General features: G+C 33.8%; 1 protein-coding gene across 1 annotated transcript in view; it reads left to right on the forward strand.

Moving 5' to 3' along the window:
- The first annotated feature begins 6,927 nt into the window (after window positions 1–6,927).
- The window catches only part of LOC129219046 (uncharacterized), a 175,585-nt gene continuing 160,537 nt past the window's right edge, over window positions 6,928–21,975 (forward strand). Inside the window, exon 1 of the mRNA XM_054853366.1 lies at window positions 6,928–6,992. Within this exon, the coding sequence (XP_054709341.1) occupies window positions 6,928–6,992 (65 nt within the window). The remainder of the gene's footprint in view (window positions 6,993–21,975) is intronic.

Consider the following 21,975-nt stretch of genomic DNA (forward strand, 5'->3'; position numbering starts at 1 on the left):
AAAGAAAACCATTAAGATTTATCTAGGACTAATGTTGATAATGATTCTTCCTCTGCCAACTTTACATAGACGCAGTCATTTAATATTTACTTACCCCATTCAACCCTATTTGTATGTACAGTAAATTCACCAAGTTGTTTTTTATGTATGTTTTGCTTTAACTTTGAAATTAAAGGCAAAAATAGGAGAAACACAGTTGAAAACATATGCTGTTTAAAGGAATGTAACAGTGTCGGACGTAATTTTTTTTTTACGTCCGACGCCTAGATTTTAATAACAAATATTCACTTGCAGGGGTCTGTCCAGGATTTTTCACAAGGTCCGTTTTTTGTGAAAAATCTAATCATTTTGTGAAAAATGAATTAATTTTGTCAAAAGTCAAATTTCAGAATTTAGAGATGGCACAAACTGCATTGTTTAAACTTAAAGTTGAGTGTTTTCCTCTTCTATGTTGAGAATATCATTCTAGGGTGTTTTTTAGTATTTTGCGGTGGGGGGGGGGGGGGCATACTCTCAAGCATCAATATTTATCTACAATTCTACTTTATGTTAAATTATACTAGAAATATTTCTGTACAGTATTTAAAATAATTGTAACAAAAAAGTAATAAATAAATAAAATTCAGACAAGGGTTCAGCATTTTACTTTTTTTCTCAAGACAATCTTAAAAAGCACAGAATTTCTTTTAAAACTAATAAATTCCGTGATTTTAATGAAAATAAAAAGAGGTTTTATTTCTTTATCAATTAACAAAGCGTACTAAACATCAATTTGAAAAATCTGATTCCCATAGCGGATGCAAAGAGATCGCAATTCTCAAAGTGAAGGCATCAAAAGTATAAAAACCATTTGTAAAAGAAATATTTTTGATAAAATTACTTTAAAATTGCATTTTTGAGTCCTGTAATAAACATATCATTAATATCTGTGGACACAGTTGAAGCAAAAAAAAAATTGAACCATCGATTCAGCATTTTAATTTTTTAACTCATAAAATAAAATGGAATTTTGCTTTCAAAACTTGAAATGAGCGTTGCAACTTTTCATTTATTTGCATCCTAATAAAGCGAAGTTAGCTTGAAAAGAGAACAAAATAGGATTCTCACATTGGATGTTAGAAGATTGCATTTTTCAAAATGTAGACATCTAAAGAAGAAAAAAGGTAACTAAAAGAGTTTATTTAAAATTAATCATCCTTGTTAGTATCGAAAACTCAAACCAATATAATTTTCTCCCAAAATAAGTTCAACATCGCACCGCACCTGTAAAAACGTAAATACAGTCGAGTCCCGACTTACGCGAGGGATACGTTCCAAGACCTTTCGCGTAAGTTGAAATTTCGTGTTGTGGAAAAGGGTATGTGTAAAACTTCTATAAACATACCCATACGATTAAAGACACTTGTAAACACCACCTCAAACTGTTAAAAACCATTTCTTAACTATACATTACTATTTATTAAATAAAAAATTGAATTTTTATTTATTGTATTTTTAAAAAAAAACTTTTATTTAACATAAAAAACTGCTACGATGCACAAAATCAGTGATCAATGAGAAAGGAAGACGTAAAATAAACCACTAAAATACGTACATTATGTAGTAAGAAAAATGCACTATAGTTGTTGAAACTTTCTCTTTTTCCTTCTATCTTCACAAACTTTAAATGAAACAGCGCTCTTAGGTGTCAATATATTTCATCAACTTTCCCGTATAGAGTGAAAAAAATAAATGGAAAATGAGGAGTAGTTATTTGTATAAGGATGTTTGGACTAGTACAGTGTGGGAACTTCCACTCTCAGTGATGCCAAAGGGATGAAGGTCCATTCACGAAAAAACCGCCATTCCCTTCGGAGAATTTTCATGTTGCGGGTGAAGAATTCGAGTTAGGAATAAAATTCTTTATCAGGGAAAAAATCGCGTTATAGCCATTTCGCGTAGGTCGGATCGCATTGTAGCGGGAGTCGACTGTATTGACAAGCTGGTAAAACAATGAGAATATTTTCTAATCAAGTCGTTGTGAGTGGCAATAATTTTGAAGTTGGTAACCCTATCTGAAGTGATAATATAATTGACATTTATTCAAATAACATTTACAGATATAATTAAGATTTTAAATTAAATTAAGTATACTCATAATTGTATTTCACATGGCACTACACCCGTTGGTTTTCACCATTCGATCAAATGCTTCGAAATTATCAAAATTTGATCAGTCGTGTCAACACTACATTTTGTTATAAAACGAAATAGTTGTGACTTTTGGTTGCTCCAGAACTTCTTTTGTTATTACGTGAAGTGGAAAACAATATTACGGCCTTTTCTCTTTTTGTTGATGTACGAACATATTGTTACATCATCAGTGATAAAGATATAGGAACTTCGTTTCTCTTAGTATGTAGACAATAATATTTCAGTTGGAATATATTATCTGTCCTTTTTTTTTTTTTTTTGAGTATACCTACGAATGTCAGACGGCATGACAGCAAAGGTTGAGCAAATGATAGTGAGGATAAATTACAGATAATATTTTTTGGTACAACAGACCTATGTGTATATGGTATGAGCTTCGCGGGCCTCATGTGGTCTGCGGGTCATAAGTTGAACATCACTGGTATAAATAAATTTAAAACTACGAATTCACTATAAAATACCAAAGTGTAAAATCTAATACATCCAGTATTACGAAAAAACTGGAGAAATACATTTGTTTCGAACAGACAGTTTAGCATGAAACGTAAACATAAAACGCTGGAAAACAATAAACCATTTTCTTTTTTGGTAAAACCAGGATACACAAACTTAGTGTTGACTCTAGAAAAAAAAAAGGGCAGGGTGCTGGTCTTTGAAAGGGGCACTATTTGTTATAAAAAAGGCACTTTTTCAGCGTGGTGTCCCCCCAGCCAAGACCAATGATGCACCCCTCAAAAAGCAACCCCTTCTCCAAAAAAATAAAGAGGGGAAATAACATCTTGAAACACCTTGCAAAAATTCAAACAGTTACACAATGAGCCTTCTCTCCCCCCCCCCCCGATCGCTGCAATCACTGACTTCAGTATTGAATATCATTATTTCATATGGAAAATGTATTTGTCTTTAGAAAAGGATGAGCTCCCCCCCCCCAAACATATGTTTTCCACACTCCATAGGAACATTTAGGTAATGCTGAAACTTGGCTTTGTGAGTTTTTCAACACTTTTCAAACCTTAAATTTGACTACCTATCCTATAAATTCTTGGCATTTCAAAACCCTATGAATTTCAATTTAAGAAGAACATTATTTAATTACTGATCGCCCCTTCTAACCTAAAAAAGCTGCCTAGTAGCGTGCATTGTGCCATTACATATTTTAGTAGACATCAAAATCATGATGAATGTTAATTCTTCTTTTAAATATATATTACACTTCAAACAGAGTAATTAAATTTAAATACTGTATGTAGTGCTTCAAAAATGTAGTCGTAGCAAGATGCAAAACAAAAATAAGCAACTCGGGCCAATCCAAAATTTTTATCTCAGACAATTTTTGTGAAAATTATGTCAATAAGTTTTAAAAATAATCTGTTATACGATTTATATATATATATATTCAAAGATAATAAAAATACTTAGCACAAAGAAACGAAAAAAATGATTATTTTGCAGCAGAAAATTTCCTTGGAAAAGCGATATGTTTCCATTTCAAACGCTTTTTTTTTTTTTTTTTAACTGGGGAAGGGGGTTAAAAATCCAAGGGGCAAAAAAATACCCTTGTATTTTAACTCTGTAATCTTAGTACTATTTTCTACTTAGGAAACAATCAGAAAGCTAACTTTCCAGAAACAGATGTAAAAAGATTGCTACACAATCACTAGCAATGCTCTAAAATTGCTAAGCCTAATTTCCACGTGCAAACGGAAAACGGACACAAAGGGCTGAAATGCTAGGAAAATGTCCTATTCCCTCTCTCATTGTTGATTCTCAGAAGATCAAGGATGGGGATGAATGAAGCAATGATCTCTTCTTTCCCAAAGAACCATACCCCTTCCCACCCCCTGTCAAAAACCCACCTTCAGTAGAAGGAAGAACATGCCTTTGTTTCCTGCTGATAAGCCTGTTAGAATTCCTAGAATCTCATCCCCTTCGCATCTTTGCCAATGGGGGTTTGCTTCCCCTTTTATTTAGGGGCCATTTTCAAGGTGAAATTCTGGGAATTATGATAAGAAATGGGCGTTTTTTGCGGACGATCGCTGGACAAGTAAAATCGGACGATATCGTTCAAATACAAACGATGCTTGAGGCATCTTTTTAAAAACACAGGATGCAATTTCCTTTTTTCTTAAAGGGCGGGGCGTATTCTGCTGATATGGGAAAGGGCAGGGCGCTGCGCCCTTCAAAAACGGCCTAGCGGGAACACTACACAAACTTCCCCAGATGAAGGTGGAAGAAAACGTTTCAATTAAATAGAAGAGGTGTCAGAAAAAAAATTTTTTTTTCTACTCTAAATCTTCGAAATTCAAAATGGGTACCCGGGTACCCGGTTATTGAAAGTAAGGAAAAAGTTTGGTCATTGACGCTAGGGTTAAGAGATACAATTTTTTAGAGATTCAAAATCGATACAAAGTTTTTAAATACTTATCTTGATGAATAGTGTGAAAATCAATATTATATTAAAGCTAAAAAGATAGTAAACAGTTTAAGGGTTGTCAATGGCACAGCTGAAACATCTGTAAAACATTAATTTCTAACTAACGACAGTTTCTATTACAAGTTATGTCCGAATGCTGGCACATTTTTCCACATTCATCAAATATGTCATATTGAAGCCATTACCACTTTAACTTCTCAATGAAAAGATTAAATGATGACTTATAATTTAACAGTGTAAGCAATAAAATTCATTAGGTTTTTTCTTTTCTTTTTTTGTAATTTTAACTCTTGCTTTCTCTTCTGAACTGCTTAGTTATTTTATTTTAAATCAACAATTTGTTGCATTTAATTTTTAAAGTAACTCCAAATGAAGCCTTTTTAATGGATAAATTAAAATCAACAAAGAGCAAATAAATGTAATTGAATATTGTAATTCTTTTAGATCTTTGCATGAAAATTCCTTTTTGATGGTATCTTCCGCGACCTGACTTGAAAAATGCCCATTACCATTCTATAAATTTTGTTTAAAAAATGGATAAGATAACTCATCATGAGAATAAAATTTCCAATAAAATGAGACCAGAACGAAGTTTCTTGGATGAAAAGTTTTGGTTTTAAAGAAGAAAAACTACGATTTTTTGCTAAAAATCAGTTTTTCGTAACTTTAGCCTCTTTGTGGCACTTGTTAATATTATCGGATTGAGCTGAAACTTCGCAAATTATATGTTTTCTAGCCCATTGGCACATTTTAGGGGGGTGCCGCGGAAGAAATTCGAAAATCGATTTTTTGTGACCACCCTAAGTGTACAGGCTCGTCATTTGGGCAATCAGAAGATTCAATTGCCCCCCCCTCTTCCTGGATTAAAAAATATATGATGTAACTAAGAATTTTTCATGTATTTTAATGTTTATTCCTTGAAATGACAGGTATGTAAAAATATATGTTTAAAGTGTTCTGTTATCAGGGTTTCCGCTATGGTCGCATTTTTCGCAGAATGCGAAAAGACTTGCGAAAATGAAGATAGGCATTTTCACTTTTTTGCTCAAGCGAGCAAACACACACAAGTCAAACACACACCAAAAGAAAAAAAAGAGAGAGAGCTAGGGGAAAAAAAAGGAGTTTGCAGGTTCGACGGGCAAAATATTCAACAACGCCATAAATAAGGGGGGGGGGGATACAAACGGAGCAGATAAAAAATATAGTATAATAAAAACCAAATGCTTTTTCCCCCTTCTTGTGAGAAGGGAGAGATGAAAAGGGGGGAAGCAGGTGAGGGAGAACTTTTTTCTCTGGCATCTTTTCTCTAATGCGGAGGGGGGGGGGGGGAGTGAGCGTTCCGCGTGGGATGCATGGGTGTGTGGGGAGGATAGTTTTATAGAGAAAGTAGTCTATTAGTTGAACTTTGAGCTCTTTCTGGAGAAGACTATGATTTCATTATTTCGATTTCACATACATGTACAGCAGCATTTGGTATTTCGAATCATTTGCTACTTGGATTTTTATTCGGAACTAGTTTACTCTCAAGGTGTATCAATGTCCAGATGGATAAATATTTACTAAAGTAAAAGATAAATTGACGATTCTGCATCCAAAATGCAAAAAAAAAAAAAAAAAAATACTATAAGCACACGTATAAACTCCTTGTTAAGTTGTAAACTAAATAATATATTGGTTGAAGAATTAAATGGGATATGAAAGTTTTTAAGAATAAAAAATATCATCTGAAAAAGAATATTAATCATAGCTAAGATTTTTCAATTGCTATAAAGGTTTACAATATTTAGTCTAAGTGGGGGTTATGTCCTACCGGTAAATTGGCAATTCCATGGTGTGAGACGTAAAAAATGAAGAAAATTTCTCAGTTTTAATTCCATTTATCAAATATAAACTGATTCAAAATGATTAAACTTATTTAAAAGATACTTCCTACATCCCACTGAATAAAAAATCATGTTTATAATTTAATCTTTTACACAATGTTTAATCAATTGGCAAAAAATTAAATAATTATATTTAAAATAACTTAATAAATTTAATCATAAAGTGTAAATAATTTTAGGTACAAACATATTTAGTGTTAAATTAAAAGCGTGGATTAAAGATGTTGTCTGCGAACCAGTACACATTTATGTTGACTGTTCCAATGGACCAGTAGGAATTTTTACTGATTTCTAACGCTGTTAATAATAATAATGAGTAGATTAAAATAGTGTGCTATTTGAGATATTTGATTGTATTAAAATATATTTTAGTGTAAAGGTTATATAAATGTTGTGTTTTCTAGATAAACTTATATCATGGACGTAGCAGATCTTATTAAAGAAGAGCATAGTTATGCTTCATTTCATCCTAGGGAGGAAAGGTATGTATGTTTGCATATTTCTTTAGAACAACCCAGTTAAATATTTGTTTATGCCCCAAATTACAAATTAGAAAAAATATTTCGTAAAAAAAATTCAAAATTACGCATTAATGTCAGAATAGAACATTTCTTTATTAATGAAGCATTTAGTTTCAGTCAGAAAATGCATTTCCTCTAAAAAAGGGGGCTGGGACGGGGCTTTGCAGTTTCAAAAAAGTGATTCTTTCTTTTTTGTTTCGTCTTGTAGTTAAATATTTCAAAAATACAGTAGTCGCCGCTTATTTGAATCACGTTTGTTCTATACGTCTTTGATTCGACAAAGCGGCTGATTCAATAAAGCGGCTAATTCAATAAAGCCGGATTTTGTTCTACTTTTGACAATTAGATTCATTAAAGTGGTTGATTCAATTAACCACTGATTCAATTAAACAGCACCCACTGTATATTCCTAATATTTCAAGTTGTTTCGAGAAAAATTCTCAAAGTTATCAAGTATGGAGTCTCTGCTCCTTTAAACTGTAGCTGCAACAGCTGCCAAAGAATGAGGTAGTTCTGACAACTGTGGACGCTCAGAATGTCAGTGCTGCTTGCTTGAGGTTAGTTAAGTATAATGTAAATAAATACGAAAAAAAGAAGAGACTGAGGAGATTGTAGCTGCTACAGGGGCTGTACCATAATTTTGGGTAGATAAGCCGCTGCTTATACGTATTTTAAAGTTGAAATTTAACATCTGTGGCGTATCTGCCAGGGCGGCGTATCTGAAATTTTTTTCCCCCCGCCCTTCTTTCTTAGTGCTTTTCATGTTCGCCCAATCGAGCGGCAATGTTAAAATTCATTAAAAAAAGCTAGTAGAGCTCTCAAATTGCACCATGAAACAAGATTTTTCATTAAATTTAATTTCTCACCCTTAAACCTGCGTTAGTTTGCGCCGATTTTACCGCTGTTCGCTGTTGTTGTTCTTTCCAGTGTTGCCAGATTCGTGATGGTAACAGAATTTTCACTACTTTCATAAAAATAAACAGAACTGTATGCACTATGAAAAACAATTCTGCCGTGTGCAGGTAAACGGCACTATCTTCAGAAATGAGTTTTCGAGATATTTGAAGAAATATGTGAATGATGCAATACTAACAATAGGAAAATGTTGGAATTAGATGTTTTTTTTCCCCAGCGGAAGCCAAATAAGTGAGCTTGTACAATAAAGATAACGTACAATAGATGACAAAAATGCAAAAAAAAAGAAAAATTTGCAGTTACTGCACTTTACCTGCACACGGCAGAATTAATCAATACATATTTATTAAAATATAGCAAATTTAAGTTAAAACAGGTTTTTGAGTTTTTTTCAAAAAATGAATGAATAAATAAATTAGTAAATAAGAAGTTGGCAGGAAACTGCTTTTTAGATGAATGAGTTTGTTTATCAAGTAATAGTCTCGTTTATTTCCATCTTACAAATGACCAAACGTTGCGTCTATGCAAAAAATTCATGATTGTAAATATATTTTTGAATTTGTTACATAAAAGTAGTAATTAATTCAAAATCCTTAAAAAACAAAAATTTAGATTGAAATAGTTTTAGCACATTAGCCTCTAAAGCAATGAAGATAAGATGATATTCTAAAGATAAAATTTTGCATTTTTCAAGAGAATTATTAATAATTATCCGAAAATATGGCACATTTTGCATAATTTTCATCAGTTTGCATTGCAATAAATATCCAATTCCGTTTATGAAAACATACCAACATCTTGGGAATGACCAAACATGGCGACTACGCCAAAAATTAAGATTAGAAATTTCTGAATTTGTTGGGAAAAAATAATTTAAAAATAAAAATCCTCATAAGACTACACTTCAGTTGAAAAGTTTTTAGCGCTTTTGCGTCCAAAGCAATGAGGATAAAGTGAAATTTTAAATATAAAATTTTTTATTTCTCAAGAAAATGGTTAACAAAAAGATTGCTGCACATTTTAAGCTATTTTCATCAGTTTGCAGTTCAAACATCCAATTCTGCTTTGTTTTTAAAAATTTAGGCACTTAAGCATCTTATCTATTTTGATCTTGTGAATGACCAAATATGGCGACTATGTTTCTAGCTTAAATGCTGAAACATCCATCGCCTTTCCGGTGAAAAAAACGATCTCCAAATGATCTTTGCCAAGTTGTATTTCTTTTTTTCCTTTTATTTATTTATTTTTTCTTTCTTTCTTTTTATTCTTTGGTAAAATTATCTGCAGGCCGCTGAAAAATCTGCAACGCACGTCTCGCAGTTTCTGCTACCGGGCTCTGTAAAAAGTTCTGTTATTGGCTTGTCTGTGGATATTTGTTGTTCAAAAATTTATAGAATATTCTTAAAATGATACATAATAGTGCACAAAAAGGTTTTAATACATTAAATCAAACCATTTTTATTTTAATTCGTAAAAAAAGTGAATTTTTGGACGTTAAAAACCCTACCCCATTGAACAAGAAAAGAAAATAAAGAAAAATTGTCTCGCAGAGCAAGACTCATCTTCTAAACATCATCTCCTTGAATAACACTCAGTTAAATTAACTGTTATAATATCAAGAGGGAGTTAAGTTGTACAAATAAATAAATTATAATAAATATCCAACAATTCTCTCCTATATTTTAAACAGTTTCCATCAATGTTCATTGTCAGTTCAAGTTTAATTGCATGTTTGCTTAAAATGTCACTAGTTAAATACTTAATCCTTATATTTGCTTCTAACTCCTTAGAATTTTGATGGGTGAATTTTATGTCCCCGCATTCTTTATCATCTTTTACAAAGTAGAATTTTCTATTAATGTGTCTTACTTATACAACCACATATTTTTCGGTTGTTGATTAAATTCATTACTGCTCTACTATCTGTTTGAATATTGATAGGATTTGGCAATTAGATCTTTTTCCCTTAACTACTTGTTCTTCTTACAGCAGAAGCACTACCACAAGCTGCAATTAATTCGTCTTTCATTGTTGATAAGGCTACAAGTTTTTGCTTTCTACTTTTCCAGCTGACAAGTAATCTTCCGAACTTCAACACATATTGAATATAAGGTTTTGCATCAGGTTTCGTACTACTCCAACTGGCATCTGTGCATGCCCCAAGTTTTCCTTTTGTATTATTGAACTTAAGGTCATTGTCTATTTCAGATAATGAAAAAGTTGTTTAGTCCAGTCAATGAACATATTGTAGCGTGCATGGAATATGCCATAATTTTTGACTTCAGAATATTGTTAGGGGTAGTTAATAAGTAAACATGCTAAAAGTCCCTGACCCTGGGGGTGAGCTAAAAGTGGGAGGGAGGGCGGAAGAAAATTTTGGGTTTTTCGAGAAAATATCGGAAACTGTGGAAAAAATGCATTTGAAATAAAAATTCAAGCTAAATGAAGTTATTATAAACTGTTTCTACACGTATTTGTCAAATTTCCAATAATTTTCTTGATATATGTTATGAAAAATCGATGATTTTCGGAAAAATTCTCTCTCTTTGTCAAACATTTGCTCCTAGGTCCTCCCAGGATCAGTATTCATGAAAATGGTCAGTGAAAAAGTTGTAGAGCTTTAAATTTCCTTCAATTTGATATGCTAATTTGCTATATTTTATTCAACCAATCAAAAGTTACAGAATTTCAAACACGCACTTTCATTGCAAAAAATGGAACACTTGCTATTCACAAATTTCGAACCGACTCGAAAGGATTGCGCACTTCCTCTTTCTTCAATGAATTTAACAGTCCTGATGGACAATAAAGAAGTATTTCTGGATTACTATAACACAAATAATGTTTAAGGTGTGTGTGTGGGGGGGGGGGTCGTGAAATTGCGACTTTGTGACAAGGGGGAAGGCAAGAGTAAGAAGTGTGACATCAAGCATTTTTTAATAGGAATATGTTTATGAAAAGTAGCTTGTAAAACGAATGTTGTGACAAAGGAAAAGGGGAGGGGGGGGAGAGGGTTAAAAATGTTGAGAAAAAGGTGACATTATTTATGGACAGCCCTTTACCAAGGAATCAGACGAAGATTTGCAAAAAACATATATACAGTATGAATTGGCGAACTCAAGATGTGCAGAAAGTCAGCACTATATGTACTGTTTAAGGAAATTGATAACGACATTGATTTAATTAAACTTGAATTTGTTGTTATTGAGGAAACCTAGTGTACAAAACTGTTAGGCAAAAAGAGACGCTTGTATAAACCATATGGATGTCAACATCAGTTAGAAAATTGAAACGACGGTCAAACAAGAAGGTTTCTGTCCAACCTTCATAATAAAAGTCAGCTGACAAATCCGCTAATGATGAAGCTGATGAAAAGCGAGACAAATACGTTCCAAGCTTTAGGTGATGTTGACGTTGATATTGTGAAGACGGCTATCATCAGATGGCAAAATTCTTCTGTAGCTATTATTTGAGAGGAAGTCCTCCTGGTTGTCCTCTTGATAGCCAAATCCTCAACTGATCACAACATTCTGCCGGAAATCTAAAATCATACAACATGTATCTAAGGTATATATCAACAGTTCTTCTTCCCCTAAATCCATTGATGCTACTGGAGTATCTCTCATGGTATGGTGCTCTAGCCAGAGAACAGTCCCTCAATGAGTTCTGTTATAAATCATTTATCAAAGTAGCTGCAAACATCAAGACTGATCTCTAACTCTGCCGTACCACCAAGATAACCTTTAGCTAGCAACTTAAGGGTGAAGTACTGGATTGGGGATTTGGGAAAGGAGGACTTGTGCTGAAACTCTCGAAATCGGATGTTGGAAGATGATTTAGACAGATTGCTTTTCTACAAGTGACCAGGAGGTCACTTGTAGAAAACCATCATTAGACTACTCTGTCGCAAGCTTGCTTTGTTGCAATTGCAGTTGCAACTAAATGTGTATCTAAAATAACGCTGAAAATGTGACATGTATGTAACATATATGTAGAACAATTTTACAATAAATTTAGTTAACTTTTACTTTTATTCCGAACACATTTTTCCTTTGGTTTCCGAGATATAATCAAAAAGCACAAAATTTGGCTCCCCCTTCCCACCTTTAACTCCCCCCTTTCAGTATATTTACTTATTAATAATTTCTTACTGAGAAATTGCTGGCTTTCTGCACTTCCTCAGTTCACTTTCGTTAAATAATGCAATGGGTTTGGAGCTAGTTCATACTGCATAAATGTAGTTCTGCAAATCTTCGTCCGGTTTTCTTGGTAAGGGGATGTTCATAAATGATGTTACACTTTTTCTTAACATTTTGACCCCCTCTCCATTTGTCACAAAGTAATTTTCATAAACTAATTTTTATAAAGATATTCATATTTAAAAATGATTGATGTCACATTTCTTACTCTTTCCCTCCCCCTTTTCACAAAGTCACAATTCGACGCCTCCCCCCCCCAGGGGCCGAATTAAGGAGTCGGAAGTCCTTAGGCATTAGTAGTGATGGGGACCCCTAGAGCCATCGCAAGATCAGAAAACGGGCGGGGGGGTCTGTAGCGTCTAAATTTTTCACACCCAACGCGCAAGCACATAAATTTTTATTGAATACAAACAAGGAAGGAGCACCTCCCTCCCCCTTTTTTTTTGAAGAAAATATAACTTTTTTTTTCTTGTATTTGCAATTTTGATATTTCTCTGGGGCCCTCAGGACCTCGACCCCTTTATTAGATTTCTAGGCTACGGCCTACATTAAGATAAAATAAAATAAATAAATACCTTTGTGCTGAACAGTAAAGTAAGACAAAACAACGTTAGAAGAAGCACAAATTTACAAAAACATCTTTCTAGCGTTCCATTATGCAATTCTCAAATTGAGGCTCTAAAATGTAATGATAATTTTGCTGTGAGTGTTCTTTTCAAAGCTTATTGCTCCTGTTGAGAAAGCTTTTAAATTTAGTGCCTTAACTTCCTCTCAAAAAGATTCGATTCGACATCTTATAACTTCTAATATTGACTTTAACTCGAAAATTTCTAAACCTGTATTTGCTAATATTGTTAGCCGTTCTGTTAAAGATTTAGTTTCGAATTCTGATCTGGTTGTTACCAAAGCTGACAAGGGTAGGCAAATTGTTGTTCTTGACAAATCATCTTTTGTTGATAAAACTAATGATTTAATTTCTTCTGGGCCATATGCTGAAATTTCTAAAGATCCTAGTGATAAAGAGTTAAAAACTATTTCATCTGCTGTCAAGTCTGTTAAGTCTATTCCTTCAGATGTTAAACATCTGTTGTTCCATCTATTGCTAATTGTGCTAGATTTTATGCTTTACCTAAGGTGCATAAAGCTGGTATTCCTTTCAGGCCGATTGTTTCCAATATTGGTACGGCTTCGAACAAACTTGCAAAATATTTAGTCTCTGTGTTTTCTCCTCTTAGGAGTCACAATTTATTTACTATTAAAAATTCTGTTGAGTTTGTTAAAAAAATTCATATTTTCGTTCCAAATAATTCTTTTATGGCTTCTTTTGATGTTAACTCTTTATTTACGAATGTTCCCGTCGAGGGTTCACTGTTATGCCTTCTTAGAAGACTTTCTGAATTTCATTTCACCAATACGGAAATTGAGGATTTAATTTTCCTTACCCGTACTTGTCTTAAGCAATGTTCTTTTGTTTTTAATGGGAAATTTTATATTATGATAGATGGTCTGGCTATGGGGAAACCCACTTAGCCCCATTCTTAGTGATATTTACATGCATTATTTTGAGGTTAAGTTGTTCCAGAAACTGCGGTTTCAATTTTATGTTCGGTATGTTGATGATTGTTTTGTTCTAATGAACCAGAATCAGTTTGAGAGTGATGAGGTTTTATCTCCATTGATCCTCATATTCAGTTTTCTTGTGAGAAAGAACGGAATAATTGCATTTCATTTCTTGATGTACTTGTTTCTCGTACTGAAATTGGTTTTGAAACTACTGTTTATCACAAACCTTTTGCTGTTTCTTTACCTCCTCATAGACTATCGTCTCATCCTCCAAATAAAAAATATTCTGCTTTCAATTCTTTTGTTTATCGCGCAATTAACATTTGTTCTTCGTCGGAACTTCTTAAAGTGGAACTTAATTATCTTAAAGCTGTGGCAATTGATAGAGACTATCCGCCAACTTTGATTGATTCCATTTATAAAAAACTTTCAAATAAATCCCAAACTAATGTTCTTAACCGAACCTTCATCAGAAAGAATTTGGTTGTTTTGACATTCTTTCCATCTGTAAGCTATCAGGTTGCTAAGATTCTAAAACGTTTCCAATTCCAGGTGGTGTTCTCTCCTATTAATAAACTTTCTTTCTCTTCTCTTAAAGATCCTATTCACCCTCTTAATTGTTGTGGAATTTATAGAATTAATTGTAGTTGTAAACTTGCCTATATTGGACAGACTCGGCGTGCTTTAAAAATTCGCTTGAAAGCGCATCAAAATTATGTGAAAAAACAACAATTAAATAAGTCTAGTATTGCTCAACATTGTTGGGATTCAAATCACTCTTTTGATTTTAACTCTTATCAGATTATCCAAAAATGCCCCAATTCATCAGGTCTTGACTTATGGGAATCCTTTCATATTTTGAAGAACAGTTCTAACTTAGTTAACGATCTTAGTGCAGTTCCATATTTTTCCAACATTTGGCTCCCACATCTTTAATACTGTCCTTTCCCCATCCCCCCCTTTTTCCCCACTCATTTTTATCTATCTTCCTTTGTTTATTTTTACCTTTTTGTCTTGATTGACCCCCCCCCCCCCAATTTTCTTCTATTTATCTTTATTTTTCCTTTTTTCGAATATTTTTTGTTTCTGTTTATTTTATTTCATGGTTTTCCATTCAGCTTTTCCTTTCTGCGGTTCACGGTTACTGACAATTTCTTTTCTTTTTGTTTAAGCTTCGGCTTAATCTTTGTCCAATTGAATTCTTTCTTTCTGTGTTCGTACCTAAGAGAAAGCTCTTGGCCTTTGCTTGCATTCCTATTGGTTCCTGATCTGTTTATAACTTTGTCATTGGTGTTTGGCTAATCCGCTGTTTTTATCTTTTAAGCTGCATGCTTATCTGCTCTTGGCTTTTGTTGGATGTCTTTTCATCCATAAGCTCATTATTTTTTGCATTGAAAAAGGCGTTCCCTGTAACGCTGAAACACGTGTCTGCTGTTTTTGCAAATTTGTGCTTCTTCTAACGTTGTTTTGTCGTACTTTACGGCCTACATTGCCTATTTGGTAATCCGGCTCTGCCATCCCCCTACCCTTAAACATCATTTGAGTTGTAGTAATCCACAAATACTTCTTTATTGTCCATCTGGCTTGTTGAATTCATTAAAAAAAGGAAGTGCGTGATCCTTTCAAGTCAGTTTGAAATTTGTGAATGGCAAGTGTTCCATTTTTTGCCATGAAAGTGTGTGTTTGAAATTCTGTAATTTTTCATTGGTTGAATGAAATATAACAAAGTAGCATATCAAATTGAAGAAAATTTAAAGCTCTACAACTTTTTCATTGACCATTTTCATGAATACTGATCCTGGGAGGACGTAGGAGCAAATGTTTGACAAAAAGAGAGAATTTTTCCGAAAATCATCGATTTTTCGATAACATATATCAAGAAAATTATTGGAAATTTGACAAATACGTGTAGAAACAGTTTATAATAACTTCATTTAGCTTGAATTTTTATTTCAAATGCATTTTTTCCACAGTTTCCGATATTTTGTCGAAAAAACCCAAAATTTTTCGAGGAAAACGGGGGGGGGGGGGGGGGGGGTGCGGCACATTTTGCAGAATGTTCAATTATTTGCATTGTATTGCAATAGACATTCAATTCTATTTTTGAAAACTTAGGCACTTAAAGAGTCTTGTCTACTTCCATCTTGGAAGTGACCAAATATGGCGACGGTGCTAAAAATTAAGATTTAAGTTTTTGAACGTGTAACAAAAAAAAAAAAAAAAGATAAATGTAAAATCCTCATTAAACATCAATTTAATTGAACTGTTAAAGCTTTTAGCACATTAGCGTCCAATGCAATAAGGATAAGATTAAATTTTAAATACAAAATTTTTCATTTCTCAAGAAAACAGTTTTAAATAATAAAAATAAATAAATAAAATGCTTTACAGAACATTTTGCGTTATTTTCATTAGTTTGCATTTGAATAAACATCAAATTCTGCTTTGTTTTTGCAAACTTAAGCACTTAAATACTGCTTGACTGCAGATTGTATGTAATTTGGCAATCTGCCAAGTAAAGACTATTCCATCTGAATCAATCTAGCAGGAGAGAAGGGAAAATAATGATGGGATTTGATGCACGTGTTTTATAGTGTCACTAGTGCATTATTCATTTATTGCATTCTCTAAAATAAAGTAAGGGAAAACAAAAATAGTTACCATGGAAACAACAAAAAGAAAAGAAAATATTTTCATTTCGTTCAGGAGCGTAAAAGCAAAATGGTAAGCTCAAATTGTTGTGAATAAATAAATCAATTAATTTTTGCCGTGAGAATATAGATTGAATATACTTTAGATTAAAAAAATGTTGCCGAGATCAAATTTTCATTTTTACAGAACAAAGGCTAAATAATAGATAGGCAAAAGTGCTCATCTGTAACAAACCAACTAACACCCCTATAAACTAATAGATACGTCCATTTCCGCCTATAAACCAGACATATAATCGCCTATTAAACCAGCCTTTCCATGTAATCAATGATCAGACAGTACTAAGGTACTTTGCAAACTTCCATCTTGTGAGTGGCCAAGTATGGCGTCTATGTTTCAGATGTAACTATATTGCAGTTCTGGTTAAAATACAATCTTCCTTGAAGTGTTTATCCTCAGGCGTATGCTTCCAAGCAATTTAGTTTCTTCCACCCTCTTGAGTTTGTGCATAATTCCTGTTCATCCCAAGATTTTTTTTTCTAGGAACAATAGGGGGGGGGATGGCGACTGAGGACGTTTTTTTAGGTCGCCACTTGTTCAAACTAGGTCGCCACGTGGCGAGTGGCAACCGTGAATCTTGACCTTTAGTGAAAACCTGATTGGTTAAAAGTGGTGATCATTGCTACTCAGCAAAAACGCCCCAGAAATTAACCAATGAGGAAACAAAGGCAAAAACGAAAAATGCCACCAAGTGGCAACTGGGGCAAGCTTGTATTACGTGGAGAGACTTGGTGATTGTGGTATGAGGGCAGCAATAGCAAAAAGTGATGTATTCATTATTCAATCGTTTAGTATACATACGGATGGATCTGACTTAAGTTTTTTTAAGCTTGCTTCTTCTAATATTTTATTAAAACTATCATACCAACATCTGCCCTGATGGTGGTATGCCATACATGCTATGCTTAGAGCCAAATTTAAACTTGACGTGCTCCTAGGCAGATTTAAAATCTGCCGCCCTCCTCCCCCCTCTCCACAGACAAATGGAAGCAAAATTTCTTTGACTCTATAAATGCAAAAAATAGTGCTTTCGAAATTTAAACTATCAAGCTTATGAAGAAATAAGGATGACAGTCAGTTTTGCAGTCATTGCGCTCCTAAGGGAGGTTACTGTGACCTCGCGAAAGATTCCTTATTCTGGGACTAAATTTTGCTGATGATTCGGCCAATTTGGAGATAATATACACAGTCCAGTTACATTAATGTGACCATCTGTCAAAAGCCAGAATAACCACCTTTCGCAGAGCGGACTGCTGCGAGACGTGCAGAAAGAGAGTCACTTAGGTCCCTCAAGGTGTTCTCTGGGATGTTGAGCCATGCCAACTCTAATGCTGTGGCTAGCTGCGCTAGATTACGCGGTTGAGGATCCATGGCGCGAACAACTCGATCGAGATGATCCCACAGATGCTCGATTGGGTTTAAGTCAGGTGAGTTTGCTGGCCAGGGGAGGACGGTAAACTCATCCTGGTGCTCTTCTAACCATGCACGTACACTGGCAGCTGTATGGCACCTTGCATTGTCCTGCTGGAAGATGCCATCATCCTGAGGAAAAACAATGCGCATGTAGGGGTGGACATGGTCCGCAAGGACAGATGCGTACTTTTATTGATCCATCGTGCCTTCCACAATGATCAGTGAACCCAGAGAATGCCAGGAAAACATTCCCCGGACCATAATGCTCCCGCCTCCAGCTTGGACCGTTCCGACAATGGTTGCAGGGTGGTTCCTTTCAAAGGTTTCACGCCTTATACGCCAACGTCCATCTGTCCGATGGAGCATAAAACGCGATTCATCTGAAAACGCTACACAATTGTATTTGATCATCATTGCTTTGGAGGCTTTGCTACAGGGTTGTCCTATTTTGTCCGCCCTGGAAAAAACAGCCGGAAAAAACCTGGAAAAAACCCTCCCGGAAAAAATGTCACTTTGTCCACTTCATCAGTAAACTGAAAGTTTTGAGTTAAAAATTTGAAGCTTGAAAATAATAAGTAATTATGTTGATTTTTTTCCTATTCAAGTAATATTTTAATATAAAAATTTCGTAGAGCTTTTTGTACAAAATCCAACAATGCATCTTTTAAACCTTGTTTTTTTGAACCTAATCTGCTGGTCGAATCACAGCTACTTAGCTTAATGCTGGCAGAATATGATAAATGCATACCTGCCAACTCTACTGGATTTTCCGGGAGACTCCCGGATTTTTGACATTTCTCCCGGTCTCCCGATTTTTATTGAAAATCTCCCGGTTTTTATTAATCTCTAAAAAAAATCCTTCCATTTAGGGATTTTCTTGAAAATGAAAACACCAAACCCCTTTAAAATAAATTTTTACATCATTTTAGCGCTTTTACTCCATGGTTTGAAAGTTTCCCACTCAATTTCAAACTTTAGCACATTGGAATCTGGCAACATCAGTTCTTGTTTACATTTGCAATCTCGCTTCGCGCACTCATCGCTAAGCCTATGTTGCTTAATTACAACATTTCTTCCTGTACACAAAACGACCGCTATTATCGGGCACTTTGCGGCCGAAAAAAGTAGATTAAATCTTGTTGAAGACCTGAAAAAAACCTGTCTATGATTGAATTTTTACAGATAATTGAAATTCTTTTTTTCCCTAAATAACTTTTCATTGAAAAAAGTATTACTTTAACTTTTATTCTTCCATTTAATAATTTCATTAATTAAACTCTGTATATGACTCAAGGAACTTGCATATGATTGTACTTTAAGAGATGGTATAACTTTGATATACCCTTCCCCCCTCCCCCCCCCCAAAAAAAATTACGCGCAAAATCTGGCACTCCCTACGGACTTTTTAGGGTTGCTGTTTCTTATTTTTGTGTTGCCCATTTAGGTTTTTTCAGCTTTTAGGTTTTTGCTGTTGCCAAATTTAGTATTTTCTTGTATTTTGTACCATAAGTGAAAAAAAAAAGTGGCCAAATTTCCGATTTGGGGGGAGTATATCAAAGTAGTTCCTTAGAGATAATAAAAAATCCCCATTTTCCCCTCAATAACATGGAAAAAAGCGATATTGTGCTACATTGAAAAAATCTACTGGATTTTTTTCTTTGGATGTTGGCAGGTATGTAAATGTTTTCGCCTAGTGATTGAGCTGCTAAATGACATCCTGAAATGAACCGTTAGACCATAGACCTAAACAACCAAGACATGTTAGCTTATTCCAAAAATAAATTCCCATGATGATGACATTTGTATCAGCGCTAATTATTATTATATGGGTAGCTATGGTTTTTGCAGCGTAAAATATATGATAAAACATTCTAGAATCCGCTTCTAAGTGGTTTTAATTTAATTCAGGTACTTCAAAAAATAAAGAGCCATGTAATTTTAAGCATTTTGATGGATCATCAAATCCTCCACAAATATATAACTTGCAATCTTGATTTTTTTTGTGCATATTTCGTAGCAGCAATACAGAGAAATTGAACAAGCTGTAACTTATTTTCAGTGCTGGAAAAGAAATCATACGACATATCTGTTGCATCTTGTAACTTTTTATTACACAGTAGTTTTTCTTCCTTTTTTATATGTAGTCACAAAGTTGTCAAATTTAATTTTTTTAATAGGGTCGGATAACTTTTTACTTTTTAGAACAAATTGCTCTTTTTCGTACATACTTAATGTAATCTCTCCATTTTCTACAATATTTAGCAAACATTGAGAAGAAGATTCATCAGGAAGTTCACCGGTGTAAATATTTTGGAGCGCGCAATTTTTGCTATTATTATAGGGATTGAAAGCAATAAAATATTTGGCGATTCTTTAGATATCTGTTTCGTCTCTATTGATCCTGGATTGCATCCATTCATTATGGTAATTAATGTCACTTGTAGAATCTGCTTGTATTCCGATATATGAAGAAAAAAGCCTTGTGTATGCTGTTTTTTAAAGGGATAAAGAAGTAGCCATATCTGCATCGCGTCTTCATTTTTTGTAATACCAATCAAACCTCCAGTCACTACTGAAGATCGATTCTGAGACTGCTCTAATGCTAAATCGGGATTTACTGCATTAAATCTACCTTCCATTCGTTTGACAGACAGCATTCCTCTCTTCATATCATTTACAACTTCTAAAGGTAGTTTTATATCTTGTAAATAAAGAGTCACCCCATGAAAGTAATTTATGAGATTCATGGAAAAAAAGTAAGGTAACATTTGTCTAGTTATTAGCAAATGCAGTTCAAAATTATTACTCCTATCAGCCATAACTGAACCTAACAAAATTTCAAGCATTTCACAATAGTTGTTCAAATATTTAAATATTTCATTTTCAGTGATTTTGGCGTGTAAAAAATTGAAAAAACTCATCAAAATATCTGTAATTATTCTTTTACATTGATTATATTTTTCAATTAGGCCTGTATGATCTTTATCAACTGTATTCTCTCTTATTTCTTTGAGACAAGTATTTAGCAAATGCGTCAATAATGATTGTCAAAATAAAAAAGATAGATTTTTATATTCTGCTTTTGAAGACCTGTGCAAAAATTTGATTTTTGGAATTAAATAATTTTTTTCAACAAAAATGATCTATTAATTTTTAATTTTTTTGTTTTATTTTAAATTACCTAGCTTTAAATGTCTTAATTTTTAAGAAACAACGGAACAGTGAGACAAGGAGTCATTAAAATGGCCCAGATGAGTTAGCTAAATTCATTTACTTAGTACCTAAGGGAGCGGGGTATAAAAAATAAATGGACCAACAAGCCTCCTGGCAACATCCAGAATCGTGATCTACAAGATTTTCTGAGTTCAAAATAATTTAAAGAATGGAGTCCTCATATTTTGCATACTCAACTCCACACTGAGCCTGCTCTATAAAGTATTTGCTCTTTCAGCATTGTATTATTTTGCATTGTGTAGGTCCTAATTATGGAATGGGAGATTTTAGAGCTAAAACCAAATTATAGATAATTGGTGGATCCTAGAGTACAGTCGTCCCTCGCTACTTCGCTCTTCAACTTTCGCGGCTTCACTACATCGCGGTTTTTCTAGTTTTTTTTTCAAATATAGTAAATAGTTTTTTTTATGTGCTCGTGTAAACTTTTTTCTACAAAAAAATAACAAAGTATATGTCTTTTAAGTAAGGTAAGCTTTTAAGTAAGGTCTGAGGAGCTAGTTGTACTAGTTGAGGGAGTGGAGGTATAAAATCGCCGAAAAAAGTGTAGGGAATCCCATTTTAACCACTAAGCACTAACTGGAAAGCATAAATCACTGTATTATTACTAGGGGATAAATATATCTGTAAATGGTGTTCAGCAATGTACTAGCTTTTTAAGTTGTACACGTAAATGTAGAGGAAGACGGGGGCACCTACGGTCACTAACGGGCAATTGATTCTTCATCGAACAAGTTGAGGTTTTTCCATAGATTAGTAGTAGTGTATAAGAACTGTGTGTGTGTAGTTTATTTCCCAATAATTAACAATGTGATATGTATCATTTCTAACATATCTAGTTTTCTCATATTTTGTGAAATATATTAAGTAATAGAAATGTAATGGTGGCTAAGGGTGCTGTTTCATGTGTA

This window comes from Uloborus diversus, chromosome 3, assembly GCF_026930045.1.
Source record: "Uloborus diversus isolate 005 chromosome 3, Udiv.v.3.1, whole genome shotgun sequence".
Taxonomy (NCBI): domain Eukaryota; kingdom Metazoa; phylum Arthropoda; class Arachnida; order Araneae; family Uloboridae; genus Uloborus; species Uloborus diversus.